General features: G+C 40.3%; 2 protein-coding genes and 1 long non-coding RNA gene across 4 annotated transcripts; 2 read left to right on the top strand and 1 right to left on the bottom strand.

Annotated features, from left to right (window-relative positions):
- The first annotated feature begins 365 nt into the window (after positions 1-365).
- Positions 366-14,951, top strand: LOC309689362 (macoilin-1). Its single transcript, XM_082505724.1, has 11 exons — positions 366-973; positions 2,531-2,672; positions 2,861-2,987; positions 3,113-3,236; positions 3,441-3,619; positions 5,063-5,546; positions 5,618-5,776; positions 6,630-6,800; positions 8,313-8,439; positions 9,150-9,324; positions 11,744-14,951. The coding sequence occupies exons 1-11, from the start codon at positions 897-899 to the stop codon at positions 11,932-11,934; spliced, it is 1,956 nt and encodes a 651-aa protein (XP_082361850.1). The 5' UTR covers positions 366-896; the 3' UTR covers positions 11,935-14,951.
- A 616-nt stretch (positions 14,952-15,567) lies between these two features.
- LOC309688765 lies at positions 15,568-17,092 on the top strand. The gene is made up of 2 exons (XR_014271161.1): positions 15,568-16,041; positions 16,617-17,092. It is a non-coding gene; the product is annotated as an uncharacterized lncRNA (long non-coding RNA).
- Positions 16,583-25,098, bottom strand: nrbp1 (nuclear receptor binding protein 1). 2 transcript variants are annotated; one of them, XM_082504714.1, is made up of 19 exons: positions 24,815-25,098; positions 24,523-24,709; positions 24,018-24,276; positions 23,801-23,923; positions 22,180-22,281; positions 21,980-22,069; positions 21,834-21,874; positions 21,587-21,681; positions 21,421-21,504; positions 21,275-21,333; positions 20,959-21,057; positions 20,749-20,881; positions 20,154-20,244; positions 19,934-19,984; positions 19,529-19,664; positions 19,300-19,353; positions 19,127-19,190; positions 18,371-18,426; positions 16,583-18,283 (listed from the first exon to the last, which is right to left on the bottom strand). In XM_082504714.1, the coding sequence occupies exons 3-19, from the start codon at positions 24,246-24,248 to the stop codon at positions 18,188-18,190; spliced, it is 1,605 nt and encodes a 534-aa protein (XP_082360840.1). In that variant the 5' UTR covers positions 24,249-24,276; positions 24,523-24,709; positions 24,815-25,098; the 3' UTR covers positions 16,583-18,187. The 2 variants fall into 2 exon arrangements, with proteins under 2 accessions (XP_082360840.1, XP_082360841.1); XM_082504715.1 differs by having other exon boundaries at positions 24,523-24,676.
- Between the last annotated feature and the right edge of the window lie 2,243 nt (positions 25,099-27,341).

Raw genomic sequence — 27,341 nt, 5'->3', positions numbered from 1 at the left:
TCCACATTTAATCCTTCAGATATTTTAATATAAAAAGGTAATGCAGTCTCAACCGTATTTTCTACATGACAAAGACATGCTGCTGTAGTAAATGAAAATCATCTTCCAGCACAACTTTTGGAGCTTTCATTGTAAGATACTATACAATTACAAAAAAAGTTGTAATAGCTTATTGCCCAGCCTGTCCTGTAGCTAATTAAAAAACGGAAGTTTTTGTTAATTGGCAGAAAATCTCGTGCTTTTATTTCAATAAGGTCCCGTTCCCCCCCCCCCCCCCAAATTAAAAAAAACAACAAAAACAAAACAAAACAAACTAAACAAAAAAGCAATTTCTATAGTAGACGGTGTTTATCTCTCACTTAATTACTGCAGGGGGAGTTCCTGAAAGCTATAATACAGTTAGAAGTCCCTCCATCACATTTTCCCAAACTGTCCAGTGGGCTGCACAGGAGTCTTTGCCGGGTCCCCGGACCTGATGTTTGACACGCTTTGGATTGAAACAGTAAAGTTATGCAGTTTAAAGCCAAATCAAGGAACTGAAAGAGACTAAAAAACTGAGAGTTGAATGATAATCACCTTTATTATCGAACTTATAATGAGCCCGGTTAGTATTTTTGTGCAGTGTGTGTCATAATTAACAGAACACATGTGTACAGTGTGTTGATTTGCTCCCCTTCTGCGATAAACGCTTGTAGGTACAACCTCCACTGAGCATGCGCAGAAGTGTCGGTCCTCTACATTTGCTCGCAGACATCATCACAGGTTGAAGTGAGCATCCTCATCCACAAAGAGGGAGCTGTTTTGTCTTTCCTCTCGGCTCTGTCGTTTATCCCCCGTCGCTGTCGCCTCTGCTGCAGTGTGTCCAACGTCAGCACGCGGGGAGCAGAAGCCATAAGATGAAGAAACGTTATGTGGACGCGAACAGGCTACGGAAGATGAAAAAGCTGAAAATCACGGAGAAGCTGTCTGAAAGGTAGCGAGCCGCGGCGCCCGGCGGCTGCTTTTGTTGTGGTGGCCGTCTTTGTGTAGATTTCAGCCGTCGTCATCCCGCTCACCTGTCTGACTCGCATCCCATCACCTCCATCCGCCCCTCACATCCTAAATGAGCCAGCGTGGCGCTTTGATTAGCCTCAGTGCGGCGGAATTAAGGCGCAAATGTTGCACCGGGTTACTTCAGCCCGCCTTGTTTACAGAATAAAAACAGAAGCTGTGCAAGTTGACGTCGGCCTACTTTCGTCTCATCTGCGTTCTCACTGCCTGCTCTATCCCCCACTCTTAATCGCGCGTGAAATTAACACGGCCACATTGCGTTTTGTTTATTTATTTCCATTCGTCCTTTGGAAAAATAGAAACAAACGCGCATTCCTCTTTGGCTTATTTGGCACACAAAATCTGGAAGCGTCTAGACTGAGTCCAGACAAGAAAAGACACGCAAATAAGAACGGAACACCACTTTTTCTGTTCATTGTGCACCTTTCTTTCTTTCTTTCTTTCTTTCTTTCTTTCTTTCTTTCTTTCTTTCTTTCTTTCTTTCCACAAAAAACAACACATGCAAGAGATTGTGTTTATTTTTGAGATTTAGACGTCCTATTTTATTTTGTGTGCCAGTCACATATTAAATTTCTTGCTCTTTGTGTGCAGTGATTTCACACAAACACATATAATTGAATTACACTACTGGAAATACTACAAAGCAGATAAGAACTTGATTGGAGAATTAAAGACGCTGTGGTGATTCCTTTACACTTCACTAGCTTGTTTGGTAATTATATTTAGTGATAGTGCTAAATACAATAAAGGGCGCTATTTCAATAACATCATATAGAGAACTAAAGTTACATCAGCTCTGCTTGGGAGTTTTATAGGCCAATTAAGCATGCTACTCAAGGAGAATAAGATAATAAAAAAGACTATATTGGGCTTCTAGGATGGATTTAATATGCTGTTTAAAAGCCCTCTCCCAGCTGATTCTAATTTATTTTCTAATTTTTTGTAGAACAACCTGCACAGTTAGCAGTTAGTTATAATATAAATACAAGTGAGATTAATTGAAATGCATTCTTTATAAGTAAAATTAAAAGGCTGTTGTGGACTTGCAGAAGGATGCTGTGGTGCTCCCTCTCTCCTCCAGATGAAATATTGCCATGGTTACCAAACAAAGAAGGGGTGATGTGATAGCAGCCTATGGATGAGCAGAACAAAGGAGGAAAACCACAGCTCCTGTTTGGCTTGCGGCTGCCTAATAAAATGAGGGAACAGTCATTGTTCTTGTTATAGTGGCCCTGCTTAAAAGGAAGGACTGTATTTTTAAGACACAGCTGGCTCAATTAGAGGTTAATGCCGTTTTTGCAGTTTCCCGTCTCATACTGGGCTGTGTGTGAGTATCTGGTGCTTTATCTGACAGCCTTTATTTACTGGATTCAGAGGAAGAGGCACGTTTGTTTGCCATGAGCTCAAAGTGAAATAATAATAATGAAGGAGGATTGATTTTTTCCTTCTTCTTTTTAATAATGTCTGCATGTCTTTATAGCGCGTACACCTTCCTGAAGTTTATGGTGATGTGGACACTGGTGCTGCTGGCAGACTTCATCCTTGAATTCAGACTGGAGTACCTGTGGCCGTGCTGGCTCTTCTTTGGGAGCGTGTACACCACTTTCCACTGCCATGGGCTGGTGAGGACTCCTGCTGTGTGTGATTTCATATTCTGTGCACTGGCCCTGATGATGATAAGCCAGCCAGTGATGCGTAGTAGGCTTCACGCAGTGAACAAGAACATGGCTTTTCTTCTATTTTCAGTGAATTACTCACATTTTACTTTCCTGTTGTTGTTGTTTTTCTTTCTTTCCCTTTTTGTTTGCAGGTTATTTGTGTTGTTTTTGTTTGCGCTGCCTTCACTCTGGACATCTTTTGTTTAATTTTTGTTCCTTTGCACTGGCTGTTCTTTGTGGCGAGCACCTATGTGTTATTCAATTACATATGGCACACAGGTGAGTATGACAATTATCATCCACTTGGCAAAATCTGCCCAACTTTCTTCATCTCATAAAATAAAAAATATTCTCTTATTTAAATTTATTAGTAATTTTCTTCTCATCTGATTATTTTTCCTCAGAGAAGGGCATCTGTATATCAACTGTGTCTCTGTGGATCCTGCTCGTGTACACAGAGGCTTCACTTCGACTCAAAGACCTTAAAACCTCACATGCCAACCTGTCCCATCTTTTTGCCGCTCACTGGTATGTTTATTTGATACAAAATGTATAAAGTTTAGATTTAGTATTTAATATTTCATCACTGAAATATTATATACTGACTACTTTCTAATATTTATAATTTATTCCGGCACAGTTAATGTGGAGCACCCATAATTTCCTTGTACATGTACAATGACAATAAAGGGCTGTTCTATTCTATTCTAACTGCCTTGTATTCACTTTCAGTATTGGATATCCTGTAGTTTATCTGGGGTTTGATGCCACCTGCTACTTCACCAACATCTTTAAGCTGCGCATACAGAAAGCAGTGCAGAGTGAGAATGACTTCCACATGCACCTCCTTCAGCACTCGCTCCCCCCAGGCCTGCAGGTTTATCCCAAGACAGGCACAGATGGCAGCAGCAGTGAGTCTGTGCACCTGCACCATCTACCTACCATTCTTACTATCTGGAGGGTTTTTCACTCTTCTTTTGGTTTCGGTCGTTCTTGTTTTCAAGCTGACAGTTTATTACAATCTCCACTTATGGAGCCACTCAGTCAGGTGATTACAACATACATTTGTGAGTCAGTTCGCTGAGAAGACGGAGACAGTAAAAGTCCCAAGCTGAAACTGTATTTAATAACCTCCTAGAACATGATGTGTTGCTGCTGGCACAACAAAGTAAGCAATCTTCTTGTTACTGCAACTGTTTGACACTTTGTGCTATCAAAATATTTCAGAGTGCTTCTGAAAATAGATAAGTGCTGCATACCGATGTATAAATGTATCGTTTAATATGGTAATTACATGATAGGGGGAGAAACTAACATGGACAGAGATGAAGGGAAAGGAATAAGAAGCAAAGGTGCAAAAATTGACATTTTTAAAACAATTTTGACAAAAAAAATTTTCAATACGTGCATTATAAAAAATACATTTGACATTTTAAGTTGTAGATTTTGTTTGCTTTTTTTTTTTTTTTAAACAGTCATGTCTCCCCATGTTTTCATTTTCTGGCTATTTTACTAATTACAAACTCGGCACACATTACTAGTCAGTACTGGTGAGATTTGGACTGTATATAAAAGATGCAAGTCGAAACCACTGTGGTTCAAAATCCTGTGGTGGCCAAAGTAAGTCTAAATAAGAATCTTAATTTATAACCCCACACTTTACAGAGCAAATTATTTCTTTCGTGTCTTACTGAAAACAACATAATGCTAATATGAAAAAATGTGGTCCCCGTCATAAATCCACCCATTTTCTCAACCAGCTTATGCTGGACTTTTAAAAAGTTTTACAGCTTTTCCTATGGATAAAGACCTCCCCCACTGGCATTCATTAGAATGATTTCTGTAATTTCACACATGTTTTTCTTACAATTTAAGCTCAAAGAGTTGTCAAGTGACTTTTTTTCACTATAGCAACATTTCTTTATCATATAGAAGAACTGAGATTTTCTTAATATAAGAAAAACACAGTTTTTCTTATATTAAGGTATCTGAGGGATTAAATGTGTATTTAAACTTCTTTACACTGACAGAAAGGGGTGTTTCGGGTGCACTTAAGATCAAAGTGGGCTGTGTGTGCCCCATGATGTAAAATGGATTTGACACATCCCTGGTGTAAACTGTGCAAAGCAGTGGAGAACCTATTGTGAAAGGACTGCAGGCAAATATTTTGGTTGGGTTAAGTCAGTGAGAATTCATTGTGATTAATAAGTAATTCTAGTGACTGATGCTGGCCCTGTTTAAAGTTTTAAATGTTAGTTCATACCAAAGTGAGGATAGCCATAAATGTTTACTCATCCTAGATGTTTCTGAGCTCCATAGTAGACTCCTAAAACTGACCTGTTTTGATTTTACAGCCTCCAAATGGAAAGTCAAGCCTGAGTCGAGTCAGTATCAGTGTCAGAACGGTGCTGTGCTGGCCCAAGATGAGGCACACACCGTGGACTGCCTCCAGATCCGCAGTGAGGAGAGAGCAACAGAGAAAGGGTCACAGGAGGTGAGGTCAGCCGAACCAAACCGCCGGCCACCATCGTCATCGTCGTCATCATCCAAACCCAGTGTGGGTGAGTCCAAAGATCTGCTGCACAGCAGCACAGGAGGACCGGAATCATCAACAACTCCAGAAAATCTACCTCAAGAGGAGCATGGCAGCAAAGCAACGCGAGCAGCTAAGAACTCCTCACCAAAAGTCAGAAGAAGCAGCTCAAATACTCCTTCACCTCCTGCGGGAAGGACTGAGAAGAAACACAGGTCTAGCTCCAAAACAGTCAGCCCCAACAGGGATGCAGCAGAAAAGAGTGCCACAGCAGCTCAGAGTTACCACACTGAACAGACAAGCAAGTAAGTATTTAGCTAAGCTTGACTCGGGTGATGCTTACAGCAGTGCTAAAATGTTGTTTTTTATCTTGAAGGCTGGAGCAGGAGCTGAGGAGGCTGAAGAGTGAGCTGCAGTCGAGCAGGCAGACCGAACAGGAGCTTCGAAGTCACATCTGCAACCTGACCAACAGCGAGAGGAGCCTTAGACCAGAGGTTTCCCTGCTCAGACAGTCCAACATGCTTCTCCAGAGCAAGTGAGTGTCCAGTTGTTATCACACAAAACCGGATTTTATAGTACTTAAAATACTGTAGCTACTGTCAGTAAATATGAAAAAATGTTTATCCCATCTTATCCAAACCTAAAGTGACAATGAAATTGTTTCTTCTGTCCATGAAACAAAGCAAAAGATTTGAACTTAACTGTCACTGTAGAATTAAAAACCTGCACAAGAAAAAGAAAAGGTTTGTGTGTAAAGCTACAATATCAGATCAGGTGAATGTGCTGTATGAATGAAGTATAGTATATCACTATATAAAAGAGAATATGATGAGATCACTGACTTTGCTGATCAGCTGCACTGCTGCAGACCTGCTTTGTCACACAAACCATTTTTATTACCTGTACGTTGCCACAGTATCTACTTTTTTATGTTTTTTTATGCAAATTATGTTTCCACTCCTCCTTTTCCTCCAATATGTGACTCAGATTATCACTCTAAGCACATTTAGAGCTAAAAAAAAATGGGGGGAGGGAGGCTCAGTTAGTTATTTTATCCCACTACAGAGGTACTCCTAACACATTTACCACATCAAAGCCACGTCCAGCAGCCAAAGGCTATAAAATCGCATTTGAGAAGAGCATGTTATGCAGTTTTGATCAGCACCACCAGCTTTGATAAGCCATGCTCCAGTTTTTTTAAAGGAAGGTGCTCTCCAGTGACTACAACAACTACAAGGATGATAAGAAACCTGTTTAACATTTATGTCTGTTTTTGAAGTATGCTTGACGCTGATCTCAAACGAGTCCATTTGCATGTGGCAGTAACCCACATATTGCTGCTCTTTTTCTGCAACTTATTTAAAACCACTTTAATGTCATCCCTTCAGGATTCTGTGCCTAACTAAAAACAAGCAGAGGGACAAGCAGACTTGTGTGATGCTGGAGAAGAAGACCAGAGCAGAGGCAGAGGCCAGACTCTCTGCTGAGAAGCAGTTGGCTGAGCTTCAGGCTCAAAAACTGGAGGAGGCGGCGAGCACAGCACGGAGTCTAACAAACAGGTAACCCACACTTTTAAATTCCCTCTTATATTTCCTGAAACATGCTCTGAGTTAAATGTTGCTGTAAGCATGCGGCCAAACATTTGGTTTAAATGATGTTTACTTGCTTTCTTGTTGAGAGTTAGATGAGGAGATTAACATTATTTTGAGTAGCCTTCCTTAGCCAGTTAGCCTTGCGTTGTTCAGAGGTTAAGAAGGCTGCCAGTCATCACTTAGACCTTAAGCCTCAGTCACGCAGGCCCAGAGACCAGCCGGTGGCCCTCTGGCAACCAGCACTTGCTAAGTAAAAATGTGTATTCCTTAACTGCTCAGCATGAAGTTGCTGGGAGTCGGTCAGTGAAATCGGTTGCAAAGAGAGTGCTACAACGAAAACTACCTTGCAGCTGCTTTGGTTGCTCACAGATTGCCACGGTCATCCTTACAGCAAGAATTATGATTCAGCAGGACGTCTGTGCCATAGGTATGTCGTAACTGCAACCTCCACTGAAATCTTATACTGCAGCCTATGGTGTAACCTCCCTAGAAACATAAATACATGTTGGGTCAACATATGTTGTTACAACATTTTCTTAGAAAGTCACTGAACTCCATTTCTGGGTTATGTCGCAGTTTTTGAAGTTCCACTACAGCACAGTAAATAGTTATCCAGCATTTGCAGGCAAGTCAGCGACTTCCATGTAAACTAGGGGCGACCATGGCAACCTGCTAGTAATCAAAGCAATTGAAAGAGGTTTTCAGTGCAGCATCCTTTGTGAACAGCTTTACAACCACTCACCAACTGGTTGGGAATACATTTACCAGTCTTGAAACCTGTGGGACCAAAACCATGCTAACCGACACTTTACCGTTTAATTTGGCATTCTTTCGCTAAAGGTTAGCCAAGAAATAGTCCAATACAGGGTTGACACGTTTTAAAAAACAAGTGCCACTGACTGGATATTTTCTCTTCTTGATATTCTCTGTAAACCCTAGAGATGGTTGTGTGGGAAAATTCCAGTAGATCATCACTTTCTGAAATACAGGCACCATTCGCTGTGCTATAAACAAAGTGACTTTTATTGCTTTTATTCTTCATTCTGATCTCTTTGAATGTATCTGCCAGCTTGAATGAACTGAGTTGCTTCCATGTGATTGGCTGATGAGATATTTGCGCTAATGAGCTGTTGAACAGGCGTACTTGAGTGGCCAAAGAGCGTATGCTATCTTCAAACAAAGCCGAGCTAGCTGCTTTTCCCGCGTTCCTGTCTTAGCTCTAAGCTAACCAAGAGTGACATTGATCTTTTCCTCTAATTCTCTGCAAGAAAACAGATGATTCTTTAATTTACCATAAGCAGTTACTTCTTTTAAAGAAATCTCTCGTGTGTGTGTTCAAAATAATTGAAAGAGAAAACAGCAGTGTTTATAATGCAAATCAAATGTTCTGTTTCTTTCTGTGGAAACTGGTCTTCAGTTCCCGCCAAAGCCTCTCTGTCACTGCTCAAACGCTCTCATTTTCTCCGTTTCCCACACCAGGCAGGAACACTGTGAAACCCAAATGTTAAGGAAAAAGGTTAAAGAGCTAGAGACAGAGTACAAACAACTACAACTGGAGTATCAAGTGAAAGACAGTCGTGTGGTAGATCTAGAGAGTGATGTTGAGGTATCTTTTTACTCTATTTGGGAATGAACTTGTGCATTTAAGTGTCTGTGAGTCTCAAGTGATCCAGTGCTCGGTTGTCCTCAGTTTGGTCATGAAGTCCTTCTTTTGCCGTTTGATTTGCTGTTTCTGATTTTTGTGTGTTTAACTCCCTAAGAAAACAGAATGGTTTTCATTGAGGAACTTGAGCATTTTTTTTGTAATCCATTTTATTTTGGCCTGCAGTCACCATAATGCACTCTGTCATCACATCAGTATGCAGCATTACTGTATGGGTGTTTTTGTGTGACATTAGGTGTGTAAATTGTGGTTCTGTGTGGTATTTGATGTCATTTTAGTGGCATACTTTCCATGGAGCATGCTGTACTAGAAGCCAGGTCTTTCATAAAAACATTACACTTTTTTATCACCTTTCACAAAAGGCAAATTGTTAACCTAGAAAGAGTCATCTTTCAAAATATCTTAATGATAATGTGCTGCAGATTTTATGTTTTTTGAATGGCTGGCTGGCCGTCATCACTGTTTGGAAGTAATTATGTGTGTGGTGCATTGGTTTTCTGAGCGTAAACTGTGCCTGTCTGAAATACAAAAAAAAGAAAAAGATACTCAGGAAACCAAAGCACCAACTCCCACAGGTGGTCGCTGCAGGAATTACTACTGGCATTTTGATGTTTTGCACTTATTCTTACCGCTAATGTGTTCTCTGGACTCAGGCTTTGGGAAAGTACCGCTGTGTGGAAAAAGAGACAGATATGCTGCTGTCCACTTTGTCAGCCATGCAGGAAAAGGCTCAACATCTGGAGTACAACCTGAGCGCTGAGACTCGCATCAAACTGGACCTCTTCTCTGCGCTGGGAGATGCCCGCAGACAGCTAGAAATCGCCCAAGGTTGATATACTTATTTCTGATATTAATTTAGATCAGGGGTGTCAAACCCACCTGACAGCTTTGGAAAATGTGAAGGATACTATGACATAAATTTGGGACTTTTATTGTATTTTCAGAGGTTTTACAGGTTTTTCATATAGATAAAGACCTCCCCCACTGGCATTCATACGACACCAAAGTACTTAAGTGATAGATAAACTATTAAATGACAGAAAGGGGTCCACATTAATGTAAAACCAAAAGAAAATATATTTTCTGTGACTTAGCAAAACCTATTTTATAATTACAGGACAGTCTGGACAGTGACTAACCAGAATTTCTTCTGTAATTTTATACATTTATTTCTTACAGTTTATGCTCAAAGAGTCGTCAGATGACTTTCAGCAATTTCTTTATCATGTAGAAGATCTACCGTTTTTCTTATATTAAGATCTCTGAGGGATTCGGTGTCTAGTTAAAATTATTCACACTTAATCCGTTAAATCCTGAACCATGACATAAATGCCAGAAAATTCAATTTGTTTGAAAATGAAGTGTTTAGTCAACCCTCTGGGGAAAAATGTTTTATATTAATTAGTTAAAAATCATACTGATGATGTAAAAGTCTCAAAAACGCATGTATCAAATATGATATGCTTTAAACGGACTGTAAAATCAGTTTGACATCCCTGATTTACATCACTGTGTTTTTTTCCCCTTCTTCAGTTTGATCTGCAAACTGCCATTAGATTAGAAATTACTGTCAAGGAAAAGTAAACTATGATATGTGGGGCAAATTGTGAGTCGGATTGAACAGCACCACCGTGTGACTGCTGGGATTTTTAAAAATTGTTTATTTAATGTTTTTCTTTTAGCATTGTCGTGGTTCCCTCAAAAAAAAAAAAAAGAAGCCAAATTGATTACTTTTGGGTTATCACTAAATACAGAAAAACATATTTGGAAACAAATTCTTCACAAATTGATGCCAGTTATGATAAATTACATAGACAATAGTATTGGGCCACACCTCATAATCTTTGAGTTCAGTTTTTGTTCAGTGACATTGCCTTTACAAGCAATTGTAAAAGAAAGAATGAGCTGTTCTAAAGAGCTTAGTGATAGTGGGAGCTTCATGGCATGGGTTTCCATTGCTGAGCAGTTCCTGTAGGTGTAGTGTGTAGTTGCTCCAGTACTTTTGTTTATATGTTGTATTTTGGAAGCTTGAATCCAATTGGCAGTAGTAAAAAGCTAATGTTAAGTAATATACAAACTACTAGACCATGCTTACATGGCTTCATCAGTGCCACTGCGTATGATTAGGATAATACGATGAGGCGTATTATCCCCAAGAACTTCTGTAATCTTCCTTTAAGCCACTTGTCAGTAGCATAGGAAGTATAACAGATGGTTGCAGCCATGATGTTACCGATTGGTTAATGAAGTCCCGATTTGAAGCAGTTTTGGCATTTCAGCTTTTTACCCATCAGTCGTAAAAGGCTGATGGGGTATTGTTGTCAGCATAGACGTCCAAGATACAGTAGGTGTTCAAATCCCTGTTACCTTAACCTCAAGGTTGATCTGCCTGAAAAACTGAGGGTACCAGATGGTCAAGCCTCTGAGCGTACCATGGATGATGCTGCTGTCTGACTCTAACATGGACCTTTATTTACAAAGTGAACTTCTTGTTTCATCAGTACGACCTGAAACTATCAGTTGAGACTGCATATACATCAGAAAGTGTGTGCTGAGGTGACAGAGCGAGGCTGCTGAGAGCTGTTCACCGTGCATTCCCCTCCTGGCCATTAGAAAGAAAAAGTTTTGCACTAGCTTAATTTTTTCCTTTGTATTGTCTTTGGCAAATGCTTTTAATGGTTAGTGAGAGACTATGAAAGTGGCTCTGTGGTGTAGTGGTTAACACATTCACTTAACATGTGAAATGTTCCCAGTTTGAGAGCAGGTGGAGACATAACCCTAGCCTCTAGAGGTGACAGGCTACTGTAATCCTACTGCCAGTCTCAGGGCTGGAGAAATGTCAGAGCTGTGCTAAACTGCAGATCTGATTTCAGGCATTCGACCAAAAATCCATTAAATTAAACCCAATGATTTTGTGGTTTAATAGAGGGTGTTTTAACATTTCAGTTGTCAGACCTCACACGACCACTTCTCCTCCTTGTGGGGAATTTCAGCCAAATGTAGATAACACCCTTGATACCACAAATCTTAGCGATGAGTTTAGACTACTTCTGCTCAGATAAAGTCTTCTTTGAATAATCCATCTAGCTTATTACCTCGATTTGAGTTTAAGGTTAAGATTAAGGGGATTTTGCACGGACAGAGAAAATCTTGCTCAGCTTACATTCGAGTGCAGAAATAACAGAAATCCTATGCGTTGCAGCTCATTCAGTATCTATCTCCTTACATCTACACCTTCCTCTGACAGATAAGGTGATGAAGCAGGACAGGGAGATAAGTGAGATGAAGAAGAAGATTGCCGAGGTGATGGCGGTGAGCCCCGGCATGTCCTACATGGCGCCCCGGCCCCACGTGCCACAGAATCTCACCAAGTTGCTCAACTCCGAGCGCTACGTGTTGAATCCACGAGCATTGATGTACCAGTGTTTGAAGAAATAGGGGACGTCCCAGAGCTTTCACACCTCATCAGAACTCGTCAGATCCGGACGAGTTTATCACAGAGCTAAACAACACCGCGAAGTCCTCTACTTCCAGCCATGAGTGGAACCAGGCCAAGCCTCCACGAGTCGAATGCCTTTTGCTGCACTGATGGTGCTAACTTGATATTATTCTGTATATTTCCTGTTTTCTGCCACATCACAGGTCGAAGAGTTTCACTCCAAAATGAGGTATCTAATATGCAGAGCTGGTCATTTTTTTGAAGGAAAACAAAAAAGGTTTACTTATCCCGATTAAATACAAATACAGGTGTCAGCAGAGATACAAACCAAGTAGATTTATCTGAATGAAGACCTGGTGCCCGATGTGGACATGCCCAGAGGAAGATGGCACTGACAGGTTCTCTGCTGCAGCTGTAAAATATTTAATTAAACCGCTCTTTACAGTTTAACTCCTGGCATGAAAGTAAAACTAACCGAACAACATTATTTAAGTCCGTTCATGTGTTAAACTTACAGATGTGTAAGAATTCCGAGTTTTCTTGATCTGCTGCAATACTGACAAGAAGATTCAAAGTAATATCTTTTTTAAGCCCTATTTGTCAGTATTTATTAGAACAAAATGATCACTGAGGTCCAGCAGTACAGGTACTGATCATAAAATTAAGAAAACAGTGGCTGACTTCTGTTCCGGTGTCTCAGTCAGTCGTGACAGTCAAACCACGTGACTCTGAAACTGGAAATCAGCCATCACGCTTTTTTCATCGTCTCGGCTTTTCTTTGAAAAAGAGGCCATATTTTAGACTTAAATCTTTAACGGATTTTGGGCAAATATTGGAGTTGTGAACATTATTTACATTCATGTCTAAACATGATTATAGAAAGATGAGAAATTCGTATACAGACTTTTGTCAAAGCCTCAGTGGTTATGATAATGAACTTGTTTCTCTAAATGTCTCTATTGGAGAAAAAAATTTTGAATAATAAATTTGGTATATATGCACACATTTATATAACCTGGTCAGCTACATCATTAAAACCACCAGCTGAATAATGTGCACGACCCTCTTGAGCCATGAAAACCTTCACGGATCTGCCCTGCTGCAGGTCCTCGGATTGCTGCATGTTTTCTGTAGGTTTTGAGTTGGGCTCGATTTGGATTGAGAGTTCGGATTGAGACCCTTTAAGAGGAGGGACTACTCTTCTATGGTCTCTTCAGGTGTCTGTTGTCCCAAACTGAGTACCGTTGGTTGTTTTCTGCGCTTCTTCATATGCTTATGAGCACTTTTTGTGGGAGAACGCGGCCATCGGGAAACGCCATTACCATGTAGCGGGTCAGAGCTTCCTGGAATTGCTAGAAGCTCTGACCCGGACCCGAAAACAGATGAGTGGGTGGGTTTCAAAGTAAATTTAAAATCTTCCTGCTGAAAATTATAACAAGATGATCAATGTTGTTCACTTCACCTGTCTGGTTTTAATGTTGTGGCCGATCCTCGTACCATTCTATCAAAGTGTAAATGTGACTATTTAATATACCCCAAATGTTTAAAACAAGTATGCACCAAGATGTTCTTGTGTGTGCCTGTAAATTGAGATTTAGGAGTATCTTAATTGTGCTGAAATTCAGACAAAATATGTGCGTTCAACACAGAGCTTTGGAATGAAACCCTTCAGAGTTGGAATATTCCTGCATAACAGGCGGCATCTTTGTATGAATATTCCTGGTTGCCATCCGGGAGACTCTTGAGAATAGTTAAGTGATGTTTTATTGTCTTACTGACCTGATAATTTTTTTAAAAGAAAGCTCACTTCAGCTGCGACTGAGAGCCCGCTATTTTTTTGATGTTTGGCAGCTCGTGGCTCCACAGTGGCATCTGGAAAAGAGAGACCGCGACCTTGTCCGAGAAGTAAAGCAGAGCCGGGAAGGACAAGGGGGACGGTGTTGACGAAACATGGCTCACGGATGAAATTACTGTGCCTATATACTTTCAAACTCGGAAGTAAAACACAAATTTTAATGTGAAAGAGTAATGTGTTTAAATTGAAGTGCTATGTACTGTTTTTGTAGTTTTTGCTTCATTTCTTTCTTAATTTTTTTTTTTTTACTCAGTGTACAGAATTGAAAAATTACCCACGCAGCTGAAAAACACTCATGAACTGGATGTCGCCATTTTGGTAGCTTTTTATTTAGAGCGTGTTTCTAGGGTGTTTTATATCAAAAATATTTTTTAGTCTTGCTGTTCTTCTTATACTGCTGTCATTTTGTACGGCACTGTGTTTGTCAGCATGAAATGTGTTTTATTCAACCGTTATTTGAGCACACATTGTGACTTTATGTACCTGGATGTACTTGTACAAGGGCTACAGTTTCTTAACGTTTTTGGACGAACAATTGTTAATTCAAACGATGATGCTCTGAGGCTGGAGATCACACTCCTGATACACCAGGACCCCGTTTTGTATAAATTATTTGAGTTATCAAATGAGTCTAATTTGTGCAGACATGTGTATGTTCCTTCACTCAGGAGCCATTTATGGTGTCATTTTCTGACTTTGAAGGTAAAACGAGCAAAATTGACTTCTTCTGCAAATGGAAGTGCTTTCTGAAAACTTTAGTGTAATGGCTAATAAAGATCATCTTCATAAAAATTTGGCCTCACAACAGATCAACAAGAGACACTGAGATTATTTAAGATGATCTCCTTTTCTGATCTGTAGATTCATGCTGAACTAAGTTACAGAGTGCCTTTGGGGCATGGGTTTGAAGACATTTTGAACTCGGTTACTTACTCGTTACTTTCAGAGTAACTAGTTACTAGGGAAAGTAACTTTGGTTTTACTCAGAATTCTCTTATTAATGTGTTGCTCGACTAACTGAATACCCAGCAAGGATGCCAGCTTGCTTACATGTTAGCACTATCCTGCCACAAGTGCACTGTGCCACCCAATGGCCTGAACCTAAAATGGCAGTGTAGTAGTGTGAGTGCAAGTTAATGATGAAAGGAATGAAACTAAATTAGAAATGAACAATGTTTGTTTTATGTGTCACTTTTTATCGTTCTCTTTTAATCTATTTCTATTGTTTCAAACGTCTATAAATGCAAACACATCATTTTGGGGTTGATGCAGCAGTACTGTAATCGTACGTAGTATCACTAGGAAGCAGCAGTGGATCGCAAAACACGACATACAGTGTGTTGAAACTTTTGAAAGGTATATTTATTTTTGCCATTGAAATGGGTAGAAAGTATACTTTTAGCAGTGCCAACATTAAACTATGCCTCAGACCATTTACGAGCTGTAAGTATCAAAATAGTGCAAAAATGGTTCAACATAAACACAGTTAGTCACACAGTTTGTCCATTCTTTGTAAACTTAACTGAAAACAGCTGAACTGCATCAACTGTGCAAGTTTGCCCGTCAGTTCAGTATTGACGGGCAAACTTAAAAGGATTTTCAGCCTCACAAATAGTCAATATTTAACCAAAATAATATTTCCTCCAGTCGGGCCATGTAGATAAGTAAAATATGATGGTAGATTAAGTGCTTCAGTGGTCTAAGATTCTAGCCTACGTCATAGCGTCACGTGCGCTTTTTACGTCCAACACGGAAACTGCAGTCGTGGTGCTTTCGATTGTGCTCTGAACTCGGAAATTCTGCCTTCCGACTAGGAAGATGTAGGTAAATCCAGACTGCAGATGAGCTGAATATGTGTTTAGTAGTAATTTGTTTTTGTAGAGGGCTAGAAAAACAACCGTTTTCGAAGGCGTCGCCATATTGAAATCCCGGCTTCTCTGACGAGACTAACCAGAACGCCGTTTACTCGAGTGTGACATCATTCCCAGGTTCGTATTCCGATTTCCGAGGTAAAACGAACGCAACACACGAATAACGACCCTATATCCCAGTAACGATAAACGCGTTATTGATTTTGGCATAATAACTAGTTATCGTGCTCGTTACCACAATAATAACGTAGTTACTGTAGTTACTTAATAACGCGTCTCTACACTGCTGGAGACAAACCTGACAAGCAGAGACGCACAAACAAGCAGCAACCGAAGGTGGCTGCAGTAAAGGCCTGGGAAGGACGGGGAAACAGCTTTCGGTGAGGGTTTTTTTTTTTTAAATTATTATTATTATTATTATTATCATTTAAATCATCTCTGTTGTGTACATGCTTAAAGTTGATCACAGAATAAAAATCTTTTTAAAAAGACAAGCAAAAAAAAACCCTACTGGACTGGAGATTGTGACCCTTGGAGTGGTTGTAAAATTGATTCAGTGGGAGTTTTTAAACAGAGCTGATTTTTAGTTCTCTGGGAATGTAGAAGTAATGAGAGTTCAAAAATGCAGAAAAAAACCAAGGCGATTTATAAAGTATTACATTCCATCCATCTATCATATACTTCAAGGGCCTGTAACTTGGAATAGTGTGATAGGACTTCATGAGATATGCCAAAATTATGCAAATAAACCAGATTTTAAGGAGGTTGGGTAGGAAGCACTGCTGAGTCCCCATGGAAAGACCAAGGCAGATAACTTTAACTCTGGTCTGAGCACAAATAAGAATGATGATTTTTCTATTATTTGCTTATTAGTTGATCTGTTTGTTATTGATAAAAAGAAGATGCCACACAACAATATCATTAAGTGCTGACAGTGTAATTTTTTTTATTTCAGGAAGTGAAAAAAGAGGGTAATGCAGAGACAGAGCAGTGTCCAGCATACAGTGCACAAGATGTTTACAAGCATGCCAGGCAGCGCCACACTCGTCTCTCACAGTAACAGGCCCTGTCACAGCATGGAGACACCGAGACTGGATCACCGACTGAATTTCAATCTCTAAATCTTAACTTCCGGTTGGTGTACACGAGAAACAAGCCACAGGACATCTCCCAACAGGATACAGAAATGTGCAAACTAGCAGAGAGATCCCCAGACACTTAACAGATAAAGAGCGGTCTGAGCCAATTAGCTGAACTTCTCAAAAGATTTTAGCTCCGGTATCCATGAAGGAAACCTATGTCAGAGCTACTCGAGCTAAAGGTTGATAGGCCTAAGCTGACACAAGTCTCTACATGGTACATTATCAGAGTAAATCTTAAAAAAAAACCAAAAAAAAAACCTAAACAAACTCCAGAAGCAAGTCTACCGCATGCATCGGTTTCCATTTAGGCATGGAAAAGCATACATGCATTCACCAACCTCAATGATGATCATCCATCACATGCTTAAAACACTAGAGGAAGCCCACATGGAGCGAACAAACACCCTGTTTGTAAAATGTCACCTATAGACTTTTCATTAACCTAACCCCGACTCATAAGTGCTGCAATTCCCTACTTATAGTAGCTGGACCGCAGTGAAGCGGTGCCACCTTTTTGTTGTGATAAATAAGTGTGTGATTTTAAAGAAAAAGGGCAAGTAAAAGCATACATTCAAACACCCACCGGCCTTAGTGCTGGAATTGAAGTACAATACACACTGAGAAAAAGATGTAACACAAATAAATAGTTTGATCTTTTGAATATTTTTTTATCTGTAGCTCTTTCGATTGTTTTTCAGCTGCATTTCATGAATATGTTGCACAATTTCAGATCTGTAAAGTAAAACTGATACTCGCTTGATGCGATTCAGCCTTCCAGAAGTGATACAAGATACGATGATTCCTCACTCACTGCTCAGGACAGTTTAAAGGACCAGACAACCAGATTTAACCCTACATTACCATCTCTCTCACACACACACACACACACACACACACACACACACACACACACACACACACACACACACACACAAGACAAAGTTTTTCCATACAGACAACTATTAAACAGTGTAAAGTGAAAAAATGTTTAAAATACAATTTTAACACTGACTTAAGGAAAATACTTTTACCACCCCCTTTTTTATTTTCTTGCTTACCTCTAACATTTCTTCACTACTTCAGAACTGAAAGAAATAGGCCAAACTGTGAAAACATTTGTATTTTCCATTGCAACTAGGATTTCCTCTTAATAGAGAAGCAGATGGCTGTATTTGGTGGGAAAACAAAGTGATCTAAAGCAACAACCACTTAGTGGCAGCTTTTCCCACTAGAAGATACAAGAACAGGCTGTGGGATCTGCAGTCAGACCAAGGCTTCCTCCTCTGTCCTCGCAAAGGCTTTCCTGCAACTCGGAGGTGAAGCAAAAGCTAGTCCCGCTGTAAATGGATGAGGAAGGCTGAAAGAAGGCCTGGCGACTCCTCGGCTATGAGGAAACAGTCACCGGATTGAGCGAACCATTCCGGCTGTAAAACTTAGAGAAGGCCTCTTCGAGAACAGATGCGAGTCGAGGCTGATCGCCCTGAAATGAAAAGGCAGTGAGCTCAAAGTAATCTTTCTAATTGTTCTCTGATAGCAGTATGTGGTAACTTCACGGATAAAACCTCACCTCACTGATAAACCCCAGCTGAACGAGCTCCACAGCTAGCTCCTGCACGTTCTCATCTGAACAAAAACACAATATTTAAATAGTGATAGGGTTACAAAGCATTTAGATGCCTACTTTGTCCTGTCCTATCGTTTGTAACAGTTGCATCACCTGAGAAATGATCAGTGCCAAAGTCACAGGTTACAGCACTCAAATTAGATATTTAGTTACTTTTTCAAATAAGCATTTCATCGCTTAAGAGGTACCTATGTGCAGCTTAAAATAGTCCACCTGCACTACCTACAAAGCCCACAAGGGGGCCACGGCCCACATTAAGAAGTGAATGCAGAGCAGGCCGAACAGACTGGACAACATAACCAACTTGCGCAAGCTAACTGAAAAGGGGTGTTTATTTTTAGTGGGCAACACTGTAACATATCGGATGACTTTTAATAGTGTGACGTATAAAGTTACTTTTAAAAGCAACATTACCCAGCACTGCTTATGAGTGCAATGTAAGGGTAGCAATGCAACAAATATCAGCAGCAGATCGTAGCAATATTCTTTGAGATAGTGTGTATTTAAGTATTTTTTTGGGGGGAGGGGGTTTCTAAATCGTAGTATCATTAGTATATCTTTAAGTTCTCTGCTTTGAGTTAAACCTCTACAGCAAACCTGTGCTCCCTTGAAAAAGCATTTAAAACCATTTTCTCACTTGTGAAAGGCATGCAAAAATGAAAGCATGGTGAAATATTATTCTCAAAACAAGACACTCACTTGGTAACAAATCACAGCTCAAGTGCCTGTTCAGTTTGTCCTCAAGTTTCAACAGCAAGGTCAGCTGAAAGTAGAATGAAAGCAGTCCATTCAGAGTTCTAACAAAGCACGTTCACATGTAGTACAGATGTCGTTACTTCATCACTCAGCAGGTTGGCAGAGCTGTGACTTACGTGATGTTTCGTGCCCTCGTCAACAGGCTCAATATTACACTGCATCTGAAGGACCTTCAAGGACCAAAAGGAAAACTGTTTAATGCATTGACAGGTTGGGATTAAAATGATTTCAAGTTTTTATTATTATTATTTATAAAGGAAAATGCTGATAAAGACAACAGCCGTGCATTATCATTTTATTTTTATGGTATTAAAATCTATGTAGAGTAGTGCTTTCTGCTCTTACCTTCCTTGTCTCAAGCTCTGCGGGTTCAGGGGTCGGGGTTTTGACCGATGGGGGAACTATGGGTGACTTCACAGCCTCCTGCTGGGGTTGCTGAGGACAGGGGACCCCAAATGCAGTCAGAGGGTAGATTCCATTCCTGTTAAATCAATGTCAAATGTAAGCCACCACAGCTTTAGTTAAAATGTGGCAGTTGCACATTGCTCAATGCATCCAAAAAAGCTTTTACTGAACACACAACAAACACAACCACAGCTTCCTGTTTTTGATTTCAGTGCAGCGGAAACAACTCTCATTTCACTTTCCTTAGCCGATTTTGCCAACTGATCCAAGCTTTAAAGTGAGAAAATTTATAACCAACTGCAAATGTGTTAAAAACTGCATTTGCATTTCCAGCTGTTCTCTTACCTTACATCTTCCAGAAATTTGTCCAGCTCAAGAGCAGGAAACTGGGAAAGCCTGGAGCAAAAGAAAGACTATTATTTCCACTCCAGTAATTAAACAGTCAGAAAACTTTAGACATAGTAGGACTTAATGAAAGGCAATGATGATAAACTAAAGATGATCAAATCACAGAAATCATCAAATCTCCACAATTTACATTTCCTACATTTACACTCAGACTTACTTCATCTGAATCCCCTCTTTGCCCTCAACGATAACCAGGTTAGGGTCCATGTTCTTTGTCATCTCTTCTAAAGCATTTTCAGGAATCATGTCTGAGGTAAACAGAGAAGATCACTATTAAAGAAAAACACCGATCAATGATAGTTAGTTTTCCAAAATAAGAACAACATTACAGGCAATTTGTGTGACTGTGCTTAAGTCTTCAAGTCTTTGTGCCTGCAGATTGCATAACAAAGTATTTTGGCATACGATGGAAGAGTCATAATGACTGTAACTGCTAACCTGTTCCATCTCACTTATTTATGGTTTTAAAAAATATTGACTATTTGTCCTTTAAAAGCTGCGGACATTATTTCAAACTGCTTATGTTACTGCAATAAAGTCTAAGTATAGATATTTGGTAGGTGTGTTAGTGTTTTATTGGGGCTCTGCTGAGCAGAATGCCCAGTCGATGCTGCCAAAACAGCAAGCTTGAAGAACAGGGAATCAAGTGCATTATTAAAGTGAAAGTATGTGTTTATAAAGGATCAGATTTTCCGTCCGTGTGTGTGTGTGTGTGTGTGTGTGTGTGTGTGTGTGCGCGTGCTTTGACTCACGCTGGTGGCTGACAATGCAGTGTGCAGCCAGCAGCTTCAGTAAGGGCACCTCAAACAAGGCCTGGTGAAACAGCAGCTCCTTGGCTGTGGGTCGCTTACTGGGGTCGACCTCCAGACACTTCTGGATAAACTCCTGAAACACACGCAGGTTATAAATCTCTCTTCCAAACAGCCACGAGAACTTTAGATGCTTGCTTGCTCCTCGCTCACCCGTTGCAGCGGGTCCTCTAAGGACTGAATGGCACTGTTTATGGCTTCTTGGGACACATAGGACGAATCTCCGTTACTTTGGATTTCCAACACAGCCATCTGAGCAAGTGAATGGACAAAGGAGAGATTCATGAAATAAACAGGAGCCTTCAGTCAACAACAGTCGCTGTTATGGTACAAAAGAAGGATTTTTAAGACAGAAATAACAGGTTGAGCATTCACTGCTTTTGGTCTTCAGGCAAACTGCGCTCATATTACCACAGTAACAACAGAGCAGGTGACTAACAGCTAGGAGCAGAAAAAGGCATCGCCTCACCTCTAAGGCGCACATTCCAAAGGAATAGATATCCACAGCTGTGGTAACATTGGCAACAGCTGAAAGCAGACGGAAGCCTAATCAGTATCACAGAAACACAACTGCACACCTCAGCAGCATAAAACGATACACCCGGAGGACCTCACCTCCATATTCTGGAGCAAAAAAGTGAAGGCTCTTCTGCTCTTCTCGGCAGGTTTTCACATGGTTATTGATAGTGTCAGGAGCAACTGAAGAAAAAAAGAAAATAACAGTGAACATCTTCAACACAGAAACCAAACCAAACTGCTTTAAACGATCCGTGGAACCCACCTGAGCCAATTTTGATGAGGCCATTGTGCTGGATGAAGATGGTGTCACAGGTGAGGTTGCCATGAATGATGGGAGGTTCACATGAGTGCAGGTAACTGGAGAATAGCAAACAGTGGTCAAAAATAAAAACCAGGACCTTTGTACCATAGCTAACCTAATAAAGCTGTAATAAATGTATCTCATATTAGTGTAGCAGTGAATCATGTCAGTGCCACACCACACAAATACTGTGACAGAGAACACCAACCTGAGAGCAGAGAGGATCTGTGTGCACCAGCGCTTCCAGGCCTGTCAGATAAGAACAACAAACAGAGAAGTTAATATCTTTAAACATGATTTTTAATTAACTGTGTTTGATCTCTCAAATGTATCAACATTTCAAAATCCACCCACCTTTTCATTCATTGTCTTGTGGTTCTTTTTTGTCTTCTTCAAAAACTGTTTGAGGCTTCCTGAGGACATGTATTCAGTGATGAAAATAACCTGCAGACAAAAGACAATGTTGAATTCAAATAAGAATCCAGGCCATTGTGCCTGTGTTTATATCATTTGATGAAATGATCAAAGAATAAAACGATGAAACAAACTCCTACCCTCGCTCTGTTTTCTTTGACATCTGCCCAGTACTTATGGAACTTCACAATGTTCAAATGCTCCAGCTGGATCAAATTGTCAAACACGGCTTTGACTTTTTCCTTTGGTAAAAACAAGAAAAAAAATGAAACACTTTACTCATAAATGAAAAATCCCATATGTTCTTGTTTTACTGCAGACAAGTTAAAGAGTCAAACAGAGTCTAAACAATATTAAGATCCAAATCTTCTTAGCATGTTTGGACAGTATGCCTATTAACCAAAAGGTTAATATGCAAATTCCACAGTGTTAATTATCTTGGACTAAATCCACCCCTGGAGACAAAATTAGAATGAGAGAATCTAAAAATCTTGTTCCTCAAGGTATTTTAAAAAAAACATAAACAAACGCTTTGAATCAGATGGATCATTGCGACAAATATTGCAGAGGCGAGATTGTCTGCTAAAATGTGATTTCAAATATGTTGAACTGCATTTTATGAAGGAGTTAGATATAAAATAAAGAAATGACATGTTTGGTGAGTATCCTAACGTGCTGTACCTACATTATAATCAATCTACTCCTTTTTTGGCCCTTAAAATATCTTTATAGAACTTTGATGTTATATTTGTTACAATTTCCACTGCCCTCTCGGCCAAATGTCTCTTGAAAAAGACATTTATATAACAGTCACTTTGCCAAAAAAACCCAAAAACGATTGCAGCATCTACCTTGTAATAGCAATGCTCTTTGTGGCTCAAAATGACTTAATATCACTCATGAGAGGTATGTTTGAGATAGTTTTGCCACAATCCTTTTTTGGGAATTACCATAAATCACTTTTTGGCACAACAGGAAGGAGAATCCAAAGTAGGCTGGAAGAAGACGGCCTGCACTTCTTCACTTTTCCAGAAAGGTAACCAAATCAATCAATCATAGCTCCTCATATCACGATGGACAAAGTCCAAATTCTTTCTGACTTTTTTAGTTAAACAAGAATTTGATTTGCTGCCCATAATTTTGTGACCTGTAGCATAAAACTGTCATTGCTGTTTCCACCACTGACTCCAGGTGTCGCCAAATCAACCAGCACTGAAATCTTTTTAGACAGCAAGTTTGAATCAGATTGTACTGTTCTGTTCTTGTAGTCCACACACTCCCTCCCTTCCAAATTTCTGATTTGTTTCTGCAACTACACGGGTACAGCGTGAACTCTGCTATGGGTTCTGGTCACAATGAGTCCAACAACTTGCCTAAGGAGCTTAAAACCAAAGAGGAAAAAAGCAGCAGTATTACAGAAAAGAGAGCAACAAATCCCATTAAAAAAAAGCCTTAAAACCATTGTTAGGCTGTTTTGTTGCTTCCAAGTATGCTGTTAGTTCCAACAATCATATAACTGACCATAACTGTGGTTTTTCCTGCATATACAAAAGAGGTTTTGGCCATCAATCAAGTTTAAATATCAGTTTTGTTTATGAGATTGCCAAAAAGCAGTACAGAAAGCAGAAAAATGCACAGGCTTCTGTCGAGTAAGGTGACAGAGACCTGCACCATCACTACATATAGGTCAATCGTGGTTACATGCACAGTCACCCTGTGCTTTAGCTGTATTTTACCACACCGGCCTCGCTCTGCACCCACCTCTTGCAGTTTGAAATTCTTTCTTTCCGAGAACATGACCTCATTCCACACCACCTCGACTCCTTCTTCTGTGTCCATGGCCAAGTAAGCATTATCAATCCCAGGCACATTGCGCTGATTCACCTTTAGGGGAGTAAAAATAAATACATAAATAATGCACCAGGTGTTTATCCAAGTTAAGTTTGTGGAGAAAAAAAAAAACTGCCCCCCTCCCTACCTCTTCTCTGCGTTTCTGCCAGCGTCCACAGGGGCTCTCCTCCAAAATCTCTGACTCATCCTCACTCTCCTCTTCCTCATCCTCCGTGGCAGCAGTAGCAGGAGGCTGGGTCACCATGGACACCGGCGGAGACACGGATGACACACCTTGACCTGTGGGTGCAGCGGCCGCGGACTCCGGCTTCACTTCCTGGACAGTGTCCGGGGCCTGCTTGCTCTCCCCCTCAGACATCTTCCCGGTTGTGAGGCCCAGCAGCCCGCTGCAGGACACACAAAATGACCCACCGGAATATAAACGCCACACTACATGTCATTTCTCATCTGCTGGGGCTGTACGACTGTTATTAGAAAGCTAGCAAGGCAACAACATGTAACTACGTGGTGGCTGTAGCCGGCTAATCTAGCTGCAGGTGAAGAGTCACCGTGGAGACTTTGCAACAGGAAGTTAGCTCCAACGGGAAAGGCCACAATAAGTCACAACTATGAGCACAAACACATGGACATACATGTTATAGATGGGAGATGAGACGATGCCAGCTCCAGTTTAACAGACTCCCGTCGCCGAAGAGCAATCCGGGCCGGAGGTTTAGCTCTGTCAGCTGCGAATCTTCAATGTTTCTCGGCGGAGTTGCAGCTAGCTTTGCGGAGCTACGTTGCGAACTTCAACGACAGCAGACACAGCTAACGAAGAGTCTACGAGACACCCAGAACCTTTACTTTACTAACTCTGACATTAAACGTCTGTCGCTGTTTGTACTTGCTAGACCTCGTCAGTCGGAGCAGTCCTCCGCCCCTTACCTCTTCTCAAGACTCTTGCTAATGTGAGCTCTGACAACAGCCGCTGGTAGTGCGAGTAAACGTCACAGCACCACAGTCCTAAGTGTTGATTAAAGCATCACGACCATCACAGGAGCTCAGCACAGGAAGCACGGGCAGGCTAACCGTACCATTATCGTTATATCCTCGAACACAGTGGCTAACTGACTTGAGAGCTAGGTTAACATTTAGCTAGATATGATGGCGACAACTTCCAGATGCACACTGCACTACGAGCTCGGGCACGTCAAAGCCGTTGTGGGTTGCCAGATACAATGCTTTGAATCCCCCTTCTCGGGAGTTCAGATCGTTCCCACGTAACTTACACGGTGTTGCCTTCTTCTTGTACATTTATCCCACTTCACTGTTAAAAAATCAAGCTGATTTTAATAGCAGACAAAATTACACAAAAAAGGGGAAAACATAGTCTTTTAAGTGATGATTTACTAAAGGAAAAACAAAAACGGGACGTGTGAAAAATGAATTTCCCCCTAAACATAATTTTTTTGTGTCACACTTGGTACAGTACAGCTTTTGGGCTGATTAGCAATAAGTCTTTATCATTATCATCAAGTTAAAATTGAGCATCAGAATGGGGAGAAGGGGATTTAAGAGACTGTTTAAGTGAGTGTTTTCAGGATCTGCTGGGATTTTCCAAATCAGCTACCTCTGGGGTTTACAGAGAATGGTCAGAAAATATCCAGCAAGAAGTTAAGTATTTGTATCCAAAAGTCAAAATGATAAATAAGTCAAATTTGCAATATTTGATTTGGTAGGCCATCATTTTACCTGATAATTTTAAGACAGTTAAACATAATCAGTTTGATTTATTCATGTAAAGGGAGCCACAAATGAAGAAGAAGATTTAGAAGGCATGAATGTCATAATGCTTCGTTATTAAAGGACTGGGGGGGAAAGCGTGTTTCTCTCAGACCTGGCAACCAGTGTTTAACGGCCTTCCTTTTTGTATTTGTTATGGGCATTGACTGACAGACATGTAGGCCAACTGAATAGTGAATGCCGGTGAATGGTTGTCTTTGTGAAGTCAGTGTTATTGCGTTTGTTTTACCGCTAGGTGTCTTTTCAGTCTACACGACTAATGTTGAATTAAACTGGGTTTAAATTGAGTCCAAATTCAAGCAGAACACACCACTTAATTTGTTTTTTAATTGAAAATGTTTACCTCCTGACTTTTGACTTTGTGTTGTACATAATTAGGTTTGTGTAAAGGTATTAAATCCAAAATATTGTAGAGTCTGCATTAAATATTTATTTATAGATAGTATAACAGCCTTTTCTGTCGATATGTAGATATTTGTGTAGTATTATGCTGCATTTTTAATATTTTGTGGTTTCAAGGTAAGATAAAGTTACAAAAAATGTGAACTCTAAATTCACAGAAATATTCCAGAATAATTCTTCCTCACTGCCCATTGGCTGGATGTATGTAAATTTAATTACACTCACTGGCCACTTTGTTAGGTACACCTGTGTAACTAACTGATTTACCATGCTGACAATGACCTGCTGAAGTTCAAACTCAGCATCAGAATGGGAAATGATTTAAGTGACTCTGATTGTGGCCTGGTTGTTGGTGTCATCGCTGTCGTTTACAAAGAATGGTCTGGAAAAGAGAAAATATCCAGTGAGCAACGTTTTTTGGGTAAAAATGCCTCATTGATGTCAGAGGTCAGAAAGAGTATTCCCAGAGCGCTTTGAGGTGTCAGATAACCACAAATAACCAGTCACTGCATCCAAGATATAGAGAAGAACATCATTGAAGAACACAAAACATACAACGTTGAAGCAGATCAGATTTGTTCACGTTCACCAAAATTGGACAATAGAAGACTGGAAAAACAATGTAGCACCCACTGAGCATCATTTCAACACCACAGCCTACCTTAGTATTGTTACTGACCACGTCCCCCCCTTTATGATGACAGTGTTCCCATCTACCTGGCTACTTCCGGGAGGATAACTCATCATGTCACAAAGCTCAAATGATCTCAAACTGTTTTCTTGAACATGACAATAAGTTCACTGCACTATAATAGCCTCCACAGTCACCAGATCTCAATGCAATATAGCACCTTTGGGATGTGGTGGAAGAGGAGATTCACATCTCTCCTCACATTGCAACTGTGTGATGTTATCATGTAAATATGGACTAAAGTCTCTGAGGAATGTTTCCAGCACCATGTCTCATCTATGCCATGAAGAATTAATGCAGCTCTGATGGCAAAAGAGGGTCCAACCAGGTACTTGCAAGGCGTACCTAACAAATTGGCCAGTGAGTGTATCTTTGACTGTTGTATGAAAGTAGTAATTATCAAGCTGTACATTATAAAAAGGACTAACCAACAATTCAATTAATATTTTTTAGGAAGTGGCATGAGGACTATAGTAGCAGCTTATTTTCTAGTCTCATCTTGACCCACATTGCAGATTTTCTTGTCAAAAGTTAAAAAAAAATTGATTAAGCTCTTTTAGAATATGGACCACCCTT

The sequence above is a fragment of the Aulonocara stuartgranti genome (genome assembly GCF_965226115.1).
Source record: "Aulonocara stuartgranti genome assembly, chromosome: 15".
Lineage (NCBI taxonomy): Eukaryota > Metazoa > Chordata > Actinopteri > Cichliformes > Cichlidae > Aulonocara > Aulonocara stuartgranti.
Note: the sequence above shows the minus strand (reverse complement) of the source record. Positions and strands in the feature narration are given on the sequence as shown.

Bases quoted from the DNA above. Each gene is read 5' to 3' on its own strand.
- LOC309689362 (XM_082505724.1), top strand. From the start codon at position 897: ATGAAGAAACGTTATGTGGACGCGAACAGGCTACGGAAGATGAAAAAG. The intron at 974-2,530 runs GTAGCGAGCCGC...ATGTCTTTATAG, and splicing joins ACGGAGAAGCTGTCTGAAAG to CGCGTACACCTTCCTGAAGT. The intron at 2,673-2,860 runs GTGAGGACTCCT...TTTTGTTTGCAG, and splicing joins CTTTCCACTGCCATGGGCTG to GTTATTTGTGTTGTTTTTGT.
- nrbp1 (XM_082504714.1), bottom strand. From the start codon at position 24,248: ATGTCTGAGGGGGAGAGCAAGCAGGCCCCGGACACTGTCCAGGAAGTG. The intron at 18,427-19,126 runs GTGAGTGTCTTG...GTTTTTGTTCAG, and splicing joins GAGCTGTGATTTGTTACCAA to ATGAGAACGTGCAGGAGCTA. The intron at 18,284-18,370 runs GTGAGGTTTTAT...TTTTCATTTCAG, and splicing joins AGCTGGGGTTTATCAGTGAG to GGCGATCAGCCTCGACTCGC.